The sequence below is a fragment of the Myotis lucifugus genome, unplaced genomic scaffold, assembly GCF_000147115.1.
Source record: "Myotis lucifugus unplaced genomic scaffold, Myoluc2.0 scaffold_166, whole genome shotgun sequence".
Classification (NCBI taxonomy): Eukaryota; Metazoa; Chordata; class Mammalia; order Chiroptera; family Vespertilionidae; genus Myotis; species Myotis lucifugus.
In genome coordinates this window covers 460,013-482,933 of record NW_005871214.1, presented here as the reverse complement: position 1 = coordinate 482,933, position 22,921 = coordinate 460,013, and the positions used below count along the sequence as shown (strand labels likewise).

The 22,921-nt window shown below is 37.1% G+C and overlaps 1 protein-coding gene across 1 annotated transcript in view; it reads right to left on the bottom strand.

The window, feature by feature from the left end:
• The window catches only part of KCNH5 (potassium voltage-gated channel subfamily H member 5), a 244,634-nt gene that overhangs the window by 182,230 nt on the left and 39,483 nt on the right, over positions 1-22,921 (bottom strand). Inside the window, exons 5-6 of the mRNA XM_006096025.3 lie at positions 21,889-22,004; positions 16,809-17,201 (exon numbers count right to left, since the gene is read on the bottom strand). Of these exons, the coding sequence (XP_006096087.1) occupies positions 16,809-17,201; positions 21,889-22,004 (509 nt within the window). The remainder of the gene's footprint in view (positions 1-16,808; positions 17,202-21,888; positions 22,005-22,921) is intronic.

Here is a 22,921-nt window from a genome sequence, read left to right as displayed (position 1 = left end):
AAAAAAAACACAACAGTGTTGCTGTTGTTCTCTAGTTAACTAAAATTCTTAAAAGAAAACATGGTACCTCTGTTTAAACACTGCAGAAAAAAGTCATTTCTACCTAAATTCTTTTCTCTAAAAAGAAAGAAGAATTTTTTTCCCTATTCAAACTAGTCACAACTCTCAACAGGAATGTGAAATATGAGGGCCTCCTAGGACTAGGCCTCAAAGATGGAAGGACACTCTCTCCTGATCTCTGATGTAGGCAGCTTTTTCCAAAAGGAGGCAGTCCACCTAGAGGGGCACCTGCTCTGGACTCCACTTAATAGAAAAGCACATTTTCTATAGCCATGTCCAACACCATTTAATATTACAAAATATTTTGTAAACTCTCTGACATAGTTCTTATGCCACCACTTTCTCCTGGGTCTTAGCCAACTCCCCAACTGACATTTCTTTCAAAATCATGTTCTAGGGCTACCCTTCTCCATGCTTCTATTATGTTAGGATCTCTTTATGATTTACCCTCAGCCCTTTCTTGGTTGAGTTAATGCATATCAATGTTTCAACTGACTTCTATAGATGGAAGAGTCACAGGTTCACTTCTTAGCACAAAATTCTCTAATGTGTTCCTGATACAGAAGCCAATTGCCTACAGTTGCATTCCATTCCATTTATATGTCCCATAGGTGCTCAAAGGTGATAGGCCTTCTCCTCTCCTGAATCAGTTCTCCATCTCCTACTCTTCTTAATGACATCATTATCTACTCAGTCCCTCAGGCCTGGGGCTGAGCCTCAGCTCCTCGGTTCCCTGCCACATACAGCTGATTATCAAGTCCAGAGGATCTTACCATCAAAGTGCCCACGTGCTCAATACATATCTATCTTTTTAAAAATGTTTTTATTTATTTTAGAGAGGGAAGAAGGGAGAGGGATAGATAGAAGAATCTATGATAGAGAGAGACATCAGTCAGATGCTCCTGCACGCCTCCTACTGGGGATCGAGCCTGCAACCCTGGCATATGCCCTGACCAAGGACCTCTTGGTTCAGGGGTCGATGCTCAACCACTGAGCCACACCAGCCAGGCCATATCTACCTTTTAAATCTCTCAAAAATGTCCTTTCTTTCCCATTTCTAAGGCCATGCCTTCATCAGGACTTCATTTTTTTCCTACTTGTGTGACAAGGAATAGCCTCTTCTTTGGTCATTGTACCTCTAGTCTCACTTCCTTTAATTCACAGATCACACTATACAGGTGAGCAGCCTGGTGTTCTTTAAAATCACATCAATCTAATCATGTCCTTCCCTAATCCAAAATCTTTAATGCTATAGGATTAAGGATTCACTTTCTACTGTGACATGGAAAGCCATTCAGGACCTGATACCTGTTTGCCTAATCAGCATCTCCCCCACCAACTCCTCCTTGTGCTGTCTATGCTCTATCACCCTCAGCAACATGTAGCTCCTAAAGTGTCCATTCGGGTTCATTTTACATTACAAGCCGTACCCTCTTCTGAAAAAGTTTGTCCCTCCCACACCACACTCTTGGTGGCTAGGGTCTTATGTACAGCTTATGACAAACATTCTCTCCTCCATGTGCATTACTCTGACTCTTCCCAACCACCCTACCACCGCCATATTCATTACCATACCCTCCCCCTCTCTCTAACTCTGAGAGTTAGGTGTCCTTCCTCTGTGTTAGCATTCACCTTTGCACATCTTTATTACAACAATTGTCACAATAACACTTTATTACAAGTCTCTATGTTTGTATGCCTGGCATCCCAGGAAATTCTAAACCCCTTGAAGAATGGATCTAGTGTCCATTACAAATCATGGCATATGATAATATGTTAAGCCATCAATACATGTAATAAATGAAGGGGAAAAATTGCAACACAAGCAATAAAATATGGACAACAAAGCAGACAATGTAGCTTTGAGTTGTATAAAGGTATGGCATCAAGTATGAAAGAGAAATTCTCTTTAATTTCTCTACTGACCAGACCACAGCTATAGGAGATACATAAGATATAGTTAGAAAAGGACTGTCAGAAAAAGCAAACTAAAAAATATACACTATCAGGCAATGTGGAAGAAAATGGGGGTGGGGGAGGAAGGAGACTGGGGTAGAATTATAGTTGGACCTACAGGGATAGAAGGATGTAATAAAGATGGCAACAATCCTGTACCATATACTCCCTCCCACACCGTAAACTAACCAGAAAACAAGATCATTCACTGCTACTTGGAAGACAGACGTGGTGATAATAATACTGAATGCTTACTACATACCAGATATTGTTCTAAGAGTTTTATATGTATTTTAAAAATGTAATCTTCAAAACAACCCTATGTGAAAGGTATCATTAAACATAGCCCAGATAGGGTAAGTAATTTGACTAAGTTCATGCAGCTAGTAAGAGGAGGAGCCAAGATTCAACTACAGGCAGTCTTGCTTCAGACCCCTTGCTCCTCACCACGTCACGGTCTGACCACACTCTGGAACTCACTGGAACTAGAGCATAATGTATAATTTAACGAAGAACACTAGTACCTGCACTAGGACTGATCATTTCTACTCTTCATGTATTCTAAACATACATTAAAACTTTAAAACACATATACATAATTTCAGACAGTAATATGCTCTACAAATAAAAATAATACAAGGCAATAGGGAATAGATAATGACTGGGATGATCAGGATTGAGCGATGCAGGAAAGCATGTACTGAGCTAAATGCAGCTGCTAGGTTAGGATATTTTTTTTAATTGCAAAGAAAAAATATTCAAGTGACCTCAAGTGATGAGAGATTTAATATAAGAATGGACGTTTAATATAAGGATGGACAATAAGCTGCATACTTAGGTCGACTTTTGAAATGTGGTGATACATTCAGAAATATAAAAGAATGGCCCAAGAAGGACTTATTTATTTTTCTCTAACTCATTCTTTAAATGCAAAAAAAAAAGTTGCCATACATGATTTCATTCATCCACTCACCAAATGTCTACTGAGTTTATTCTAAATATTGGGGATGTAGTATTGTGAACAAAAACACACACAAATCATCCCTTATCTTTCCATTGTTTAGAATCTGTTTTGGTTTACGTGGACTTATATGGTCTGGCCCCTGCTCACCACTCTAACCTCATCTTTCAACACTCTTAAGCTCACTCTCCATTCAACTTTCAGTTCTTCAAATATGCTATGCCCCCTCAAACATGAAGTCCATGCACTTGCTATTATTTCTAAGTGGAGTGTTTTACAACTGTCGTATGCCCCTGTCCTTAGCCTAGTTTGCTCTATTCATACATCAGATTTCAGCTCGGTCACTGCTTCCTCAGAGAAACGTTCCTCTCCAGTCTAGGTCAGGTCATTTCATCATATAATCTCAAAGGACCACATACATTCCCTTCTTGACATTTGTCTATTTGTGATTATGTGCTCATATCATGCTCATTCCTTTGAACATTGTTTTGAACGCTCTCTAGCACTCTCTGGCATGTAGTAAGCACCAAATATTTATTGAAAAAATGAATACATTAATCTCTCATAGTAACTTCTTACTCCTCTAGCACTAATGTTATAATTAATAATTAATAGTTACTTCATCTTCACAGGTAGTACCATATCAGGCAACTAGATGAAAACTATCAAACAATAATAAACTCCATTTCAAAACCATTGGGTTCTTATTCTAAATAGATTTTATACATGGATGACTACATAGTCCATTTCTATTTCCTTTTGTACAGCACAATTTAAAGACTAAAAGAAAATTTCAAACTACATTTGTTACCTGAACTTCTAACCCAGATAACAAATTCTATTATCTTCTTCCTATTCAGAATTCACCTCTCCAACTCATGCTACCAAAAGATCCATGAGGAAATAAATAATCCTCATTATTCCATGCATTAGTTAACATGCTTCAGTAGAAGACTTCAATTTAAATAATTTATGTTAGCCAATCTATATTCTTTTCAAAACATGGTGGCATCAGCAGATAGATAGAAAGATGAAGAACAGACATTGATGTTCAGCCATATCCATAATGCATTAAATTTTTATATGCTTCTCGTGAAAAAGACTTTCTCTTTGATATCCATTGGGTCTACAGCAAATATAAAGCATGATCAAAACATGCACCCTAAAAAGAAGTATATCACCTAAACATTATGATAAATGTACAAGCAAACTATGTTGATGGATGCTTTAAATCCTTCAATAACTTGTTGCTGCTTTTACAATAATCCAAACTCCTTACCACAACCTGCCTGCCTCTACAGTGTCATCTTGTGCTTCTCTGTCTTTGTTCTCTGTACTCCAGTCAAAGAAACTTCTTTCCTTTCTTCAAAAATGTCATATTCTCTCACCTGGGGGTCTTCAAACATAATGTTTAAAACACTCTCCCTAATCCACCAACCACTCCTTTTTTGTGTATGCATCTAATTCCTATTAATCTTGCAGGTCTGGGCTTAACTGTCACCTCCTCAGACACTTCCCCTAACTATCTCCATCCTTGAATAGGTTAAGACCCTTGTTTTATAGTATGAGTAACTGGTCCAAGAAATGCTGAGGAAATGGTGCAGAAGGCAGTGAGGGTTAAGTTCGAGAAAGGCTGTTGTGGCCATGATGTAGTGAAAGCTACAAAGATTCAGGAATGGGAGCCATGAGATAAAAAAGAAGAGAAGGTAAGAATGCAGTCATAAAAAAGAAGAGAAGGTAAGAATGCAGTCATTAAAGAGAAAAATAGATAAGTATATTGACAGGACTAAGTGAAGACCTACAAACTCTGCAAAAATACAGGACGTCCAAATATATATATATATATATATATATATATATATATATATATACACACTTTCACAGCTGATAACTCAATTTTGAAAATGAAATGTACTTTAATGAACACTGCCTTTATAATTATTCAAAGTTTGTGTATAGATTTTTGGTACATCTTATAGAACAGAGTGAATGGTCATGTCTTCCAAAATTATTTTCTAAAAGTGACTCTTTTCCAACCATTTTTATGATAATACGTGACGATGAAATTGTTAAGGATATAATTTTTAAAACTGGCAAAGCAAGTGTGTGAGGCATGTGGAGAAAGTGGTCAAAGAGTAGCTCTATTTTTGTAGGTTTTCTCCCTCTTTTCCCAGCCCTTCGACCTAGTGCCCACTTTCGAGCTCACTTTCCTAATATTACAACTTGGCTATGCTGAGGTTCCCAGAGCTGCCATGGTCCAGGACCATATACTAGTTCCTAAGGTCCCATTGTTTCTTTTCCAATGTTCCAAAAAATCTACCCTTATATTAAATCTCCCACCATTTGAGGTCCCTTGAGTCTTTTTTCTTTGCAACTGAAATAAATTCCTAACCTAAGAGCTGCAGTTAGCCCTCACTACAAGATTTCCTACATCGCTCAATGCTGATCACTCCAATCATTATCTTTTGTCTAATGCCTTGTACTATTATTTGTAGAGCATATTACTATTTGAAATTATGTATATATGCTTAAAGCTTTAATGTATGCTTAACATACACGAAGAGCAGAAATGAACAGTCCTAGTGATATAACTTTATCTTATTCACTGATAGACTCCAGTACATGGAGATGGTATTTCCTAATTATGATTAATTTCTTTACCAATACAGGTAACACTGTCTTTAAATAGATATGCTTTTATTAAACTTAATTGTTAGATGTCAATATTGAACACAAGAAATACAACTGGTTTTAAAATTCCAGCAGGATTCTATTTGGGTAAAAATTTCTGCTAGTCTAGATGTAATTATTATAAAATTATTGTTGCACAAGCTCCTGTCATCTAGGCCTCTTCTTCACTGTGGCCAAAGCACCTGCAATATCTGCAAAGGCTCAAACAACAACTTTTGAGTATGGCCACTTATAACTCATCCTATGGGAAGGTAACTGAAAATGCTGATTTTTACTGACACAATGACCTAAACACAAGCAAATCACCGTGAAAACTAACATCTTCTTGAAAAATGCACACCAGGCATTTAATTATAGAGTCCATATTTGTGTCTGCAGTGCTGACCAAGTGACCACTCAGACTCACAAGACCGTTATAGACTATGCTTGTTCTCAGTAGACTCCGAGGATATAGGGCAGAAATCACTGTTTATCAGTGGGGCCGCATCAGGTATCTTCTTCCACAGGCTTTGACCTCATAACTGTCTGTGCAGAGGTCCACAGAGCTGTGCTGCTTGTGCTCTTTCCTCCAGGGGACAACTCAGAAGTGTAAAAATGAGACTCAATTGGCAGGTACTGAAACCATCTAGACTGAAAGGCCTTAAAGCTAAAATTGTCTAACTTCACACTCAGCTTGTACACTCAGAACTGAAACCATAACTTACTATGTTAACGTGGCTTTGTGCTAGGCCTCTGTTGTCCTTAGCGTGGCTTTACTTTTCCAGGACTCCATGACCATGCCCAGAAAAATGGTTTGATTTCTCATTGTAGGAACTTCCCAAAGACTGATTAACTCTTAAGTAGAAAGTATCAACAGGCAATTTACACCTAAAGACTCTTTGAATCCGATGCCTCAAAATCTTTGCCTTGATGTTTCCACCAATCCTGGACTATTATTTCATGAGTCTTAATCCTCACCCAATCCTAATAAAACCCATTCCCCAGCCCATCCCTTTGAAAGACCCATCATAAATCAAACTTACAGTTCCCAATAAAGTCTCTCCTTTTCTATTCTGAGAAACAGCCAAATATTTGTAAGATAGTGTTCTCCCTTGTAATGGCCAACAATAAACTCAGCTCAACTTTGTCTTATCAACAGGTTGTTTTGGTAAGGTTTGGGGATCTAGGTTTTGATGCCTTATTCTCCACCTAATCCAAACTTATAATAATAACACAGGCATAGCTTTCAGAGTCCACAGGGATATGCTCACACTTGTATTATTCAGGAATTCTTAACTATGATGTCTTCATCAGGTTATTTATAGTTCATTAAAAGTTCTTCCCAGCCCATATGCAATTTCCTGATCAGGGATATTTTTAAAGTATGCCTAACATTGCCTAGAACCGTGGTTGGCAAACTGTGGCTCGCGAGCCACACGCGGCTCTTTTGGCCTCTTTTCCCAGGCCTTCGACCTTCCACAAAATACCACGTGCGGGCGCGCACATACAGTGTGATTGAAACTTCGTGGCCCATGCACACAATTCAGTATTTTGTGGAAGAGCCACACCCAAGGGGCCAAAGAGCCACATGTGGCTCGCGAGCCACAGTTTGCCGACCACTGGCCTAGAAGCATAGATAACATATTTCCTTCATCAGTTACCTGGGGGAAAAGGAAGACACTTGACCAAAGGTAAAATTCTCATGCAGACAGAGAAATGCTTTTGTTAATCCTTTATCCACAATGCCTAAAAAACAGATTTCTTCAAGGTGAAGAATTCCAATATAAAGATAATCATGTTTCTTGTCAGTTAGTATTTGTTATGTGAAAGCATAAATGAAATCATGGAATAAAATAAAGTCATAAAAAGACCAAATGGAGTAGGAATGAAAGTTTAGAAACTCCTTCAAAGAAGAGTGAGGAAATGATATATTCTCAAGCATAGGAATAATGACTATGTAGAAAACAGTAAAGAGCAATTTCTATGTGAGTACCCATAGTTAGTTAAGGGAAAAATAAGTAAATAATACTCATAATATACAAATTGCAATATATTTCCACCTTCTTTGCCTCTATATCAAAATCATTACCTAATGCTTAATAATAGGAAGCATTCATCATGCATGAAGGTCAGTACAGATAAAAATCTCTATTCATGTATAGAAAAAAATCAAATAAAGGAATCTCATTGCTGTATTCATTGCTTATTACTTCCTACCCTCCCAGAGCTAATTCCCTCAGTTAGACAGACTGCTTTGTCTCTGTGGAAAACTCATGCAAAAGAATATATTCTTGGAATATAACCAAATTTTTCAAATATAAGAAAGATGTCTATTTATTACCATCCTTGATAACATCCAATACCATCCATACGCACCTGGAATAGAACTTAACAGCTCAGACCATTGCCACCGTGTTCCAATTTGAAACCTGTAGCTGACTCTTACCCATTCTCCAATCCTTTCCCCATCTCCTCCCTCATACTGACTCCTCTTTTACTTACAATCTCTGTTATTCACAACCTTGAATAGTGTGTGAGCAAATAAATTTTTCTCTCAAACTAGAAGGTAGGTACATTTGAGTTTAGTGATTGTGCCTTTTTTCGTCTTTGTATTAATTTGTTCACAATGCTTTACACTTCCAATGGGAGATCCCAGCGTGGGGACCTAAATAAACCCTGAGGCAATCCCTAAATATACAGAAAGAATATTTATATATTAGAGAATAAGAATATTAATGGAAAGGAACTCATGAAAAGAGAGGTGAACATAGTGGCCAAAGGATAATGCCCTATTGTCTACAAGAAGGAGACACTTAGATAAAAATCTAACAACATATATATAAGATGTATATGAGGAAAACTACAAAATTCTGATGAGAGAAATCAAAGAACTAAATAAATGGAGTTATGTTTCATGTTCATAGACAGAAATACTCAATTTAGCAAAATGTCAGTTCTTCTCAACTTGACTATAGCTACAACATAATCCAAATCAAAATTTCAGCAAGTTATTTTGTGTTTGGTGATAAACTAATTCTAGATTTTATATGGGGAGGAAAAAATTGTGAAGAGTAGCCAACACAATACTGAAGAAGAAAAAAGTCAGAGGACAGACAGTACCTGTTATAAAGCTACAGTGATCAAGACAGTAAGGTATCAGTGAAAGAACAGACAAATAGCTCAGTGGGACAGAATAGAGAGCCCAAAAATAGACCCATACAAATATAGTCAACTAATCTTTGACAAAGGAGTAAATGCAATACAATGGAGCAAAGGAAGTTTTTCAACAAAAGGTGCTGGGATAATTAGACATCCAAATGCAAAAAAAAGATGAACAGAGTCATAGACTTTACACCCTTCATGACAATTAACTCAATATGGATCATAAACCTAAATGTAAAACAAAAAACTATAAAACATTTAGAAGATAACATTGGAGAAAATCTAGGTGACCTTGGGTATGGCGATTATATTTCAGATATAACACCAAAGGCACAATCCATAAAAGAAAAAAATTAATAAACTGGCCTTCATTAAAATTTAAAACCCTGTTTTGTGAAAGACACTGTCAAGAAAATGAGCCTGTACAGCGTGGTTGGGTGTCAACCTATGAACCAGGAGGTCACAGTTCAATTCCCAGTCAGGGCACGTGCCCGGGTTGCGGGTTCGATCCCCAGTGTGGGGTGTGCAGGAGGCAGCTGATCAATAATTCTCTCTCATAATTGATGTTTCTATTTCTCTCTCCCTTCCTCTCTAAGAGCAATAAAAAATATATTTAAAAAAGAAAATGAGAAGACAAGCCGAGACTGGGAGAAATATTTGCAAAAGATATATCTGATAAAGTGCTATTATACAAAACATACAAAGAGTTAAAACTTGACAATAAGAAAATTAACAACATAATTACAAAATGAGCAAAAGATCTAAACAGACACATGAAAAAGACAATATTCATCACAAATAAGCATATGAAAATATGTCCAACCTTATATATCATTAGGGAATTACAAATTAAAACAGCAGTGAGATATCACTACACATCTCTTACAATGGCCAAAATCCAGACACTGGCAACATCAAATGCTGGTGAGGATGTCATTCATTGTTTGTGGAATACAAAATGGTACACCCATTTTGAAAGATACTTTGGCAATTTCTGAACATATTCCTGATATTTACCCAAATGAATTGATAACTTATGCCCACACAAAAACCTGCACACAGATGTTTATAGCAGCTAATTTATAGCTACTAAAACTTGAAAGCAATTAAGATATCCTTCAGTAGGTAATTGAATGAACAAACTGAACAAAGTGTGGTACATTCAGACAAAGAAATATTATTCAGTAGTTTTTCTTTTTAATGAGTTCATAACCATGAAAAGACATGGAAGAACCTTAAATGCATATTACTAAGTGAAGAAGCCAATCTGAAAAGGCTGCATACTGTATGATTCCAACTATATGACATTCTGGAAAAGGAAGAACTATGGAGACAGTAAAAGGATCAGGTGGTTCTAGGGGTTCAGGGGACAAAGAATCAATAAGTAGAACACAGATGATTTTTAGGACAATGAAAGTACTGTGTACATTAATATAATGATGGATACATATCATTAAGCACTTGTCAAAACCCAAAGACTGTACAACACCAATGTAAACAATGTACTTCGGGTGATAATGATGTGCCAATGTAGGTTCAATTGTAATAAATAGATGTGGCGGAGGATGTTGATAATGAGAGAAGTTATGAATGTATGGGGGCAAATTCTGTATGGGAAGTCTCTATACTTTGCTTTTAATTTTGCTGTGAACCTAAAATTGTCCTTAAATATAAAGTTTCTTACCAGCTAGGCAAATTCACTGATAAGAAAAATCAATCAATTCCAAGGTGAACTGGGCAGTGTTTCTATGGATTCAATAAGATTAAAACTAGAAAAACTAAAAAAAAAATTACAATTCCTACCTATACCACTCCAACATTGTTTTTATTTATCTATAAGCTTTAATGGAAAAAATGGCAATCAAATTGTATTGAATGGCAATTTCTAACATGCTATTTTGGAAGAGGGTCTAAGATTCAATGAAAGGGACAAAAAGATTCTGACAAAAGTCATTAAAATCTACAAGCATCATTAGCTTCTTTGAGTTACAATTCTTATTTTGATGATTAGATAAGAAATAAAAATGTACAATGTAAACATATATGCTAAAATGAAGTGATGCAGGTAGACACTTGACCAGCATAATTCATTTAAAATTTTTAAAATTATTAATAAGCCAGTCAGAGAAACACAAATACCATGTGATCTCACTTAGATGTGGAATCTAATGAACAAAAGAAACTGACAAACATAATAGAAACAGAGGCATGGACATATGGAACAGACCAACAGCTGTTAGAGGGGAGATGGGGGGGGGACTGGATGAAAGAAGGTGAAGGGATTAGCCAGAGAACATATAAGATGTCCCAAAAAATGTATACACACACTTTGAATAATTATAAAGGCAATGTTTATTAAAATACATTTTATTTTCAAAACTGAGCTATCAGCTGTTAAAGTGTGTATACATTTGGGGGGGACAACCTGTATATGCACAACCCATAGATCACAGAGGGTGTTGGTCAGAGGGAAGAGAGAGCAAGGGCTGAGTGTAATGGGCAAAGAGGGGTGAGGAGGATGGGGACATCTGTAATAGTGTAAACGGTTTTTAAAAAGAAAATTACTTACCATAAGCTTTTCTGAAAATTAGAAATATTTTTATATATTTCCACTCTGCAGTCACTGACCCATTTATTTTGCCTCCTGAAACAATGCATGAGGAGTGATGTTTTTCCCAGTTGTCACTTGTACTGACCTAGTTTGTCATGTTTACCACTTACAGATACCACTCATTGTCCTCTGAATTCCCCAAGTATGTTTTCTAAGCCCAATTATGCTACCAAACAGCCTGTTACCTGCAGCTTCCCCGTCTTTTTCTGATGTTCTCTAACTCGGCTCTCTCTCCTCTCCCAGAAATCACGCTTTCTGGACTTCCCAGAGCTGTCTTCAAATGCACTCCAACGAGGCAGCTTGTTTCTATTGCTTGGATACAGAGTGACAACATCTTTTACCCTGTTATGGTTTCGAGGAAATCTGCATTACTTCTTTTCAAACAGAATGCTTTTCTTTAATGGACGCTGTCTTCCCTGCCTCCCAGTTCTCTTTTTTAAAAAGTCACATATCCAGTTCATGAATTCCTGGTAAATCAAATTACCTTCAGCGGGCACAGCAATTGAGGCAGTCTTGAAAATAAAGAGTGTTATTAAGGCCTCTAAGTCATTGTGGACCTGCATCATGTTAAAGGATCACACTGTGATTTTCAGACTCACCCTTGCCTTTTCCCAAGCCACCATTAGCTCACTTCCTCACTGTTAAGTTCTAGTTTGTTTTATGTCATTGTACAATTTCCTAAACCTTGCTGACACTTCATTGCTTTAAGTCAATGAGTCACCACTAAGTACTCAGAGCACAAACAGGATCACCAAGGAGATGGACCACATTCTGCACCATCACAGGGCTTATCATCAAGCTGAAGACAGAAACAAACAGAAATGAAATAATAATATCCCCTCAGACAGGAAGAGTTCTACAAGCAAAATTCATTCATGTCTCTTTCCCCATTTATTCCTTATAATTACCTTGTGATATAAGTCAGTCAGGCATTCCTTCTCTTTTTTTACAGTTAGGACTGACAGCCAGAGAAACCATTCACAACAAATATGTCCTCGAGGAGGCATAACACCCAGATCACCAGACAACTGGTACAGTGCTCATGAACACACATAAAGCAACAAAACAAAAGTAATTTCAATAAGTGAATGTACACATGAGTAAAGATAAAGTATGGTGAAGATATTCATTAGAGTTGCTTGGGGATAACGTAAGAAGGCTTCCTATAAAAAGTATGTTCCAGAAAGTTGGATATTATGTAATAGATAATGAAGAGGCAACCTACAGGAACTGAACTAAAAATAGATGGCCAAAAACATATAAAATTGTATCAGCAAAGAAACTGGTAGACATGTGGATAACACTAAATAAATACTGTAATTAAATAAGACAATAATATAATAACTAAAAAGAGAAAGTTAAAAACAATGTGGAACCAAAGTACAAAACAATAAAAATTTAAAAGATGAGAAAATGAACAGAGGTCCTTGAATTATTGAGGAGAAGAGAAAAGACAACAATAAGTCAAATATTGATGTGAAAATACTGGTCCTGGTGTTAAGAGTAATCAATTAGAAAAACTTCCAAACCAGTGGGGAGACCCAGGAGATTAAAGAAAACTTCAATCAACCCAAAACATAACAGAGAGGAAGAAAACTAAAATCAAAAACACAGAGAAAAGCAAAGAAAAAGCAGTTTAAAATGGAAAATGATATACCCTATAAGTAAATTAAAGTGTAATTCATCTCAGTAAATTTACATAGATTAAATTCGCCAATTAGGGAGATTTTCAAAATCTATAGACTATTTATAAAAAATACAGCTACAGTATAATAATCCAGAATGGTAAAAAGTTAACGGATAGAAATATATGCCAAATTGAATTTAGTTTTTTTTTCCTTTATTGATTACGGCATTACAAATGTGTCCTCACCCCCCCCATTGTCCCCCCATCCCCCTAATAGTATCAAGCCAATAGACCTTAAGCAAAAAAAGAAAAAAACATTATTAGGTACAAGAAATTTAGAAAATAATGTTGAGGATACCTCCCAGAACATATAGCAAAAAGATAAAATATTGAGAAATAGAAAAGGGGAACAAAAACCAAGGAAATTATAGGACTAGTCCAGTAGGTACAATATCCAAATAAAAGGATTGCTGGAAGAAAAAAAACCTGAGAAAAAGGGGGAGAAGGTGAACAACATAAGAAGAAATCAAGACATGTTCTTTCCAGATTGAAAAGACCACCCAGTCAGTGCTCAGGAAAACTAATGAAAATGGACGCACACTAAGGCATTTCATGAGTAAGTTACAGAACTCTACGACAGAAAAGATACACCAAACTTTTAGAAAGAGAAAATAGGTCACATGTAAAGGATCAGAAATCACAATGGCTTCGAGTTGCTTAACAGAATTATTAGAAGGTAGACTGCAGTGGCATTATGACTTTCAAAATTATGAAGAGAAATGATCTTTAGCCTGGAATATTATAGCTAGCCAAACTGTCAATATGGTGGGAGGGTAGAAAGAAGAGATATTTGTTTAAGAAAATGATGTTGATAGAATATTGTTTTCATTATTATAATGAGAGATTTAGACAATTGATAGAGAGATTAGTGACAAGCAAATGATAAAAACAGACCGTTAGCAACTCTCAGGAAAATGGAAAGTACATAAAAGGAAAAGTAAACAGAGCATTATAGCTGAAATGTAGTTATAAGTAGCATATTTGTAATCTTAATGATATAAAAACCTACTATCTATTGAACCAAAAGGATAAATCTATATTGTGAGAAGGGGGTGATGGAAATAGTGCATGTATATAGTGAGGACAGGGGGGGAAAGGAGGTTAAAACCTCAAATTCCATAGTGAGAAGTCAAAGACAAGACCTAAAACTGAAAAGCCAAGAGGTAGGTACATAATCTTACTGTTTGGTGACAAAGGAAGCAAATAATAAAAAGAATCCTCCAAACAATTTAAAATAGCTTCCTCTAGCTTCTGCTCTTTCATAAAACCAAATATTGCCAATTAGTCTTCATAGAGGTTCTACCAATTTATACTCCCTGGAGCAATGTCTGAGAGTGCCCACACCATCACTTTATCAACTCAAGTCCCCTGGGAGTGAGGCCAAGTCAGGGTTAGATGTGCACGAATTTTACTGAAATAAATGCCTGGGAAGGATCAAGGGAGGAGGGAGGACCACGGTGCAGTTCTGACACCTGTAAGAAGGGAAGGAATGATTGGGTAGCAACAGCCTCAGACTACAGTATCCATAAAAGGGAAGTCCAGAGCAAAAACTGCTCAATAGGGAGTTCTACAATGATCAGGAATAGGTGAATTATAATATACCCCCATCCTTAGTCACTGGGGAAATTCCTAGCCTTGGGGAAATGTGGCTGCAGTGTGTGAACCTCAGCAGATCAGAAAATTCTGCAGCTGTCCTCAACTGTTCAGCGGTGTGTTGGTAAATGATGAACAACCCGTTCTACAGCAAGTTAAAAAAAGGTCTGTATTTGTAGCATTTGCAGCTTTCTGGGTGTAAATATTCCACTCTGGGCAGTTTCAAGCCACCAGTGTGCCAGTGTGATGACTCACTGGATGCTGAGTTTGAAAGCTGCTATCAACTGGCTTTCCCAAACCAGAGCTGGATCCTGCAGGACACTAGGCGTGCTCCACGGAGCGTTTTCCTGCAGGGAGATGTGAGCAGTGCACCTCCTTAGCCACACCAGCCTCATGTGTCAGCAGCCGTTTGATCTTAACAATGTGATTACTAAAAATAGTATGTCAGTGGCATTTGTTGTTTTACTTTGTATTTCCCTTCATATGAATGAGGCTGAGGACCTTCTGATGTATTTCTATATTATACCAAATGCATGTATTATGTAATGTATTTCATGTATTTTCTTTCCTATGAATTGAATCAATCCTTTGATTATTTTTTGAAATCTTTATGTCTATGTTCTAAATAACTGAAATATGAATGTATTAATTTTAATATATTAATCCATTTAGTGAGTTTAATATAAATTCTGCTTATTATCTCCTTATCACATGATTAACATTTTAAAACCAATTCCTCTCAACCCTATCCAGAAGGTAAACTGGAAAGAAAGAAATGTACCTTTAATTGCTTGATATAGGTAAAATCCCTAGTTAGGAAATAAATTACTATGATTCCTTTTTCACCATAATTTTTAAACTAACAATTACATGTACAGTATCAAGATATAATGTCTAGCCGAAACCAGTTTGGCTCAGTGGATAGAGCGTCGGACTGCGGACTGAAAGGTCCCAGGTTCGATTCCGGTCAAGGGCATGTACCTGGGTTGCGGGCACATCCCCAGTAGGAGATGTGCAGGAGGCAGCTGATCGGTGTTTCTCTCTCATCGATGTTTCTAACTCTCTATCTCTCTCCCTTCCTCTCTGTAAAAAATCAATAAAATATATTTTAAAAAAAGAAAAAAAAGATATAATGTCTATATGTAACATTCAGGCAAAATAGGTTTTTAAAGATACTTAAAGTTGATTGAAAATAGAAAATTTTATGGGGGGGGGGGAAGTCACTGAAGAAAAGTTTAGATCTGCCTCCCAACACACATAGAATAACAACAGCAACAACAACAACACAGTGGAGAGTTTTCCATTTGACAGTCTTCAAGGACAGAATAGAATCTTCAGGGAAATTAAGTTTGTAATATCATTATGAACACATTTTAATAACAGATATATTCTATATTGGCTCATCTATATATTATTAGTTGAGACAACTGGTTGCATCGCATTAGCTTGGTGTAGCAAGTTGAAATTATCCACTATTAAATTAGAGGCTAAGAAACTCCGGATGAAATTGTTTTAAGATATACATGTTTTAAGTATTTTTGTTGTGCAGATAACACTGAATTAGCAGAATCTCTAATTAGACAAGATATCAGAAGACATCTAATACAGTCTCTCACTGAAAATAAACTTAGATACATTTACAGAAAAAGCTATAAAGAAACCAAAAAGGCAAAAATTCAAAACTACTTTGCCACAAAAGTTTTCTTCTTATGTTAATCCAACCACTGCTACTATATATATCTAGTATATATGGTAACAAAAGAGCTATGGATATATGGAGTTTTAAAATGCTACAGTTTTCTAAATTAAATACATGTATTTAATCAACTTTCAATCAATTATCCATTTCATGAACTGTATTTGACTCCAATGTTGCTGTTTTTCTTCTGCTCCACCTCTTCCAACCACAGCCTCCAATGCTCCCAACCACAACTTCCAACCTCAGCCATTTTCCTAGTTATTAGTCTTTTCAACCAGAAATCAAGTGGAAAAAGCAGATAAAAACTCATTGGTAGCTAAAAAGAAGTTTTGATTATCTACAAGTTCCTTTTATTTTAATTTTCTCAAAACATGATCCATCGTGTTAAAAAAAAAAAGGAGAAACTTACCTCATCCACATTTTCAAAGGCATTGATGATGTCATAAGGTAAACAAGACAACAGATCGATCACAAACCAAGTTTTTAAGTAGTTCATCCTTATCAACTTGGGGTCAGAAATGACCTCTCCACCAGGTCCCACAAAGGTCGTGTGAAAATTTAAAACAATATCGACCAGAAAAATAACGTCCACCACACTGTCCAGCACCAACCAGGCTATGTTGTTCTGCTTTGTTTTGAAGGAAACATTATAAGGAACCATAATGGCGGTGTAAAAGGTAAGAATTAAAATCACCCAATCCCAAGTAGTTTTAAAAGCACAGTAGTGTAAAATAATGTGTGGTGGCGTCTTTGGTGCCTCTTGCTTATACTGAGGAAGGATATCTGATCCCAGCTGAAGAACCTAAAAGAGAGAGAAAATGCAAATATAGGTAATGTGGACATCTTTGCACAGTCAGTAATGAATTCAAACTTACTGACAGTCAAACCACAGCCCATTATCATGACTTCTGGTTTCAAGGCCAGTCACGCCCTATAATTCCATCTCCTTCTTCTCCTGAGTTTTACCAAAGTTTGTTCAAAGGAAGTCATCCCAAGTCCAATCCTTCTACCAAAGTTGATCTGACTGCTGCTCCATCTAGCTTTTTCTCCAGTGGCCAACCATTGATGCACAAATTCGGGCACCATATGCAGAGGGTAAGAGACCGAATAAAGAGGCAGACCACTCCAGATGGTAGGTGACAGTTTTAATAAGCAAGGGAACTTCTGCACAAGGCTCATCTTCGGTGACTGCAGATGAGTAGATCTCTACACCTACCCACCAGAATCTTGAAAGTTTACATGTAGACCTGCACTGGGCTCAGTCATGCACGCTGTACTGATAGTCTTAACACAGAGCTCTCTCAAGACTATGTCCTTGAAAATGGCTCCCACTGTGGGAAGGGTGGACAGAGCATACATTCCAAGGACAGGGGAAGGGGACCAATTGCCCAGGTCCAGCTGAAGGGTCAAACAGCGATCACTTCTTCTCAATGGCCTCCTCCAATACCAACACTGACCCACAGCACTGCTGAACATCCACTTCTGGGAGTGCCTTCTGCACACTTACTTGGCAAGTATGCATGGAATCACATGTGTCTCACTGACTGTCCAACAATTATTTGGGTGACTCACTGTTATTTACACATCTTAAGCACCTCAGGGAGCATAACTTTAATTCTGATGGCCTTACTGAACCCTATGTTGGTGATGTTGTTGAGTGGGACTCAGCAAGGGCCCTAATAACTGGCACAGTGATATCGGGGTTAAAAATGTTATAGCCTATCTTTTCCTTTTCTCCCTTCAATCGGGACTTAAAAGAATACTGTGTTTCCTACCCAGATGTAAATTCCCTTTAGGGGAAAAAAACACTAAATATTCAAGTTTGCTTCTCCATACCTTTTTTACAAATGGAAAATTTTTCAGTGCAAGGTTATATGAACCTTGACTTACTTTGATTAGGTCTAAGTAAAGACACACCCAAAAAAGCAGAGGACAGAGCAAGAGTGGAAGTCTGGGAAGCCTTGGGCATGGTAACAGGATTTTGCATTGCTTTCCAGAACCTGGAATTTGGAAATTGTGAAAAGGAGTTGAAGCTCATTTCTTCTTTCAACTATTAATAGAAATTCAAACATCCCACAGAGCTCTAACAGTGTTGCGGGCCCTACATGATTTGCTAACAGAAAGACAAATCCACCCTGCTTGGTACCCAAGAATAATGTAGGATGTATCCTCTAGAGATGGAATGGGATCACTCCTGAGTTCAGTATTTCTTAATCTGGTTACAAACTAGAATCATCTGAAGAAATTTAAAAGCACAGTATACTCATACCTATACCCCACCCCAGAAAATAATTGTTAATCTTGTGTGGGTTTTCAGAACCTTTCCAAGTGATTATAATTTTCAGTCCAAAGTAAACCATTATCTTCTATTTCTTTAGACATTCAGAACCCCATTCTTCAGACAGTGACTTGCATATATAAAGTGATTCCAAAATGCTAAGAAGAGAGAGAGGAGGAGAAAAAAAGAAGAGGAAGAGGAAAAAGAATGGCAACAACAACTAAAGGGGTATATGCTTAAGCTTTGATCTTTCTCACATACAGAGAACTACTTTAATCTTAACTCCCTTACTGGGGCTTTTTTATAAACCAGTTAAGTAACACTCTTTATTCTCATTTGTACTTTCCTAAGCAATAAGCCTTAGGTGAGGGGTAGATAAAATAAAGTTTTCTGGTGTATTTTTGTACCAATACAGATACATTCTTTCTCTCTGAATATCTGAGTGTTCACCCTAATGGAGTCAGAACCATGGACAGTTCTATGTTTGCCTCTACCTAGTATAAAAGGGAGAAGCTGAAGCCAATCAGCAGGATGTCAGTGCATCTAGAAAATTGATGCATTGCCTACATGGAGACCAGAATCCCTGAAACTGGAGACCAGCTCCAAATTTAGAGGTTCCAGTGGAGTTAAAATAAAATTTAAATGTCTTGGGGAAAGTAAAAGAGCTATTGAAATTCAACAGCAAGTCCAAATACTCTGGTTGAGCAAATTATAAGATCCTGAGAACACCTGGAAAGACAATATCTTTGTGCTAACTTGGTGCTTGTTCTGGGTCAGTCCTTGGATATCTGACTAAATATATTGAGAACCTTGTTTTTCTTGTATGTTCTCTGAAACCAAGGCTAAGTCCTGACAGAGAGTAGTTTTGTATCTGATTCAGGTTTGTGAATTAGGGATGACTGATAAAGAAATTAATAATCAAAATAGCAAAGCAAAAAAAAATCAGATGAGAAGAAACCAGAATGAGAGTTCCTCAAAAATAAAAGTAAAAATGATGAGCTGTCAACGGAAGAGAAACTTTCCACTTGATGTAGAGAGAGAAAAAAAATCATGAGTGATTCGGGTGTTAATGTAGAAAATTTTCCTTTTCCTCTTCATGGTCCCTTTCCTCTTGTTCTTGTCCAATGTGTTAACAAAAAAAGGAAAGCTCTAAATAGAGTGTAGTTAAGATCCAGAAAGAATCATGACTATGAAAGTCAGCAGTCACAGAAACAAACTCCTACACTTCAGCTTGATTTGTAGAAAGAAACAGACAACTCAAGGCCAAAAAAAAAGTTGCTTCAAAAATGAGTAGTACTTAGTAACAAGCATTATTGAAAAAGGAAGTTGTATCTAATTATCTACTTTAAATCTTGTACCAATTGCATATCATCTTTTTTAAAATATTATGATGATTATTACTAGTTAATATTTAGTGCTAAGTCTTATTTAGGCTTTTATAAACATGTCCATTCATAAAAGTATGACTCTCTCCCCAAGCTAACAGGTCTATTTATAGCAGAAAATAATACAAGTCCCTCTGTCAGCTATGGTCCAAGAACAAGTGCAGAACCCTTTAAATTCAAGGAACATACTTAATTCCTAACCCTCTCCAAACCAAACTAATATCTTCAGCTAGTGCAGAAAGTTACTCCTGTGCACTTCAACTCACCTTTCTCCAGCAGAACAAACTGATGAACACATGCATTTAATTTCTCTTTTCTCAGTTATCTCAGAATATTTTGTGAATCCCCAGTAAATGCTCAGCATAGTTTTGGTACCTTGATCAGCTTTTTTGGCATCTTTCATAAAGACAAATGATGATTACAGAAGACATGTGAACAACAAACCTTTGAGCTGCCCCGGAGTTCTGTGCTCATTCCTTTTCTTTCTGGTTTCAATACACTGACTCTGAGTAACATGGTCTAATCTTGGCTTTGGAAGCCATATCTGTGAAGGTGACACCGAGGCCTACAATGCAAACCCAAATATCCCTCTGCGGCCTGACCCATAAATCTCCACTCAGATCTCCTGTCAGGCACTTCAAACTGAGTAGTTTCAAAACCGAACTCATTATCATTACCTCCAAACCTTCTCTTCCTCCTCTTATGTTTACCATTCTATTAACCAACAGCACTCACTATCTACCTAGTTGTCCACACTAAAAACACAGAGTTGACCTGGACTCATCTCCTTATTTCACATTCAATTCTAATCTGTCAACAAATATGTTGACTCTGATCTTGATGTGTCTGCAATCTGCCCACTTCTGCTTCGGGATCCCTTGATTAAAGCCATGGTCATCCCAGCTGAATGCCCACTAGAAACTCTTAACTGGTTTCCCTCTCTACCCATTCATCACAGAGCCACTAGGTCAAGCAGAGGTTCTTAAACATTTTTGTGCCATGGATCTCTTTGGGCAATCTGGTGAAATCTATGGACCTCTTCTTAGAATAACCTTTTTAAATTAATGCAATAAAAATATGGGATTGCAAAGGAAACCATTGGGACCAATCTCCCATTAAGAGGTTTCTCTGAAGCATGAATGCAGTCATGTCACTTCCCTGGCATATGGGACACCAACCACCACTGTTTCACTATATACCACCTTAACCTTTCCTTCCCCACCTAACTTCACCCACACTGAAGTCACTCTCAAAGTCATCGCACTATCTCATTTTGAGTCTTTGCATATGCTGGCCTCTCTTTACCTGCCTCTTATATTTTTCCTTCAAGATTCACTCAGCCCAGCTATCATCTCACTCAGGTAGCCCTCTCCAGAGCCCCGCATGTGCTCCCACTGCTCCTGTCATAACATTTATCAGATTCCATTACCGGATTCCTCTGCTAGGTTTTTAGCTCCTTGATGATAGAGCCCATTGCTTATTTCATACCTACCTCCTTTGCAGAGTACCAAGTTTAGAGCAAACCCTCAATATGTGTGTGCTGCATCCATAAATGGATGAATGCATGAACTCCCTATCTCATTTGCTCAAAGGACACTTCACACTCCACAGACATCACCTGGGATGTCATGAACTGCTTTCCAATTTCAAAAGTAAGAGAAAATAAAAAGAAATATCTGAAATTTCTATAACTCTGTAAGGGAATTATAAATTATCAGATAAGCATTTGTAAAATAATAGCCAAAAATATCAATAATGAATCATTTGGGAAGGGGGTAATGTATCACCACCACCACCTTGGAAAGCAAAGTTAGTCTCACACTTACTTCAGCTAATCTTGAATGCTTGTGGACCACCTCTGTTTTATTCATTGGTGTGAGCTGCTGCAAAACACTTCGGCTATTTGTCAAAGCCCGTGTCAATCGGGCAAATTTGGTCCAACCTTAAAAATAAGAAGAGAGTCTATTTTTCACACATAATCAACATTCTTGATAAAATTCAAATGATCTCAGAAATAGCATAACATCAAGAACTAATGACAAGTATCAACCAAAAGTATTTCACTTCTATATAGACTCATCATATATTTCAAGTGAGGCTGTAAAGTAATAAGTAATTTTTATGTGTGACCTTTGTGTTTTGCTCATATGTATAATACAGTCCCAGTAGCCAACATGGCTAGCTGTCCACAAAATTCTGTGCTCCCCTTGCATTGTATAGGGTTGGTTTTGCTTTGTTGGGCAAAAGTGACAAGAACGTCTTTAGATCATAGTAACTATATGTTGGCAAAATATGTATTCAAATATTTCCTTGTGGTCACTTCTCTTTCTTACATCAACTGAATATTATAATTGCACTGAATATTTTTTAGAAACTTCCAAGTCAATCTTTTACTACTTATTGAAGTTTCATATTTCTAAGACAGGTGATGTTATACCCCTTGGTACATCTGAGTATTGGATTAAAAGACCAGCCTATTTTCAACCCCTGTGTATAATAATGTTCACCCAGAAAATATTTTGGAAAAAACATTGAGGATATAATGAAGGAATAAGTTCAATGACACATGGAAGAGTACAAATTATCAAATAGTATGTGTTCCCCCATTTTCTAGGTTTAGGGCTTTTTTTTGAAATCCTCATTCCTAAATAGTCATTTTTCTCAAGACCCCTTTACCAGCTGCCTCTCCTCACTTTCAGCAGGTTACCTCATCAAATAAGTTACTGAAGAAACAAAAGCCGTAAGAAACATGACAGTGTTCCAGTTCCCTTCCATCCCTCCACCTCTACACCCACCCACATGACACTGATTCTTGCCTCCACCTTTATCATCTCAGAAAATTAGACATTTGCTTGTTCC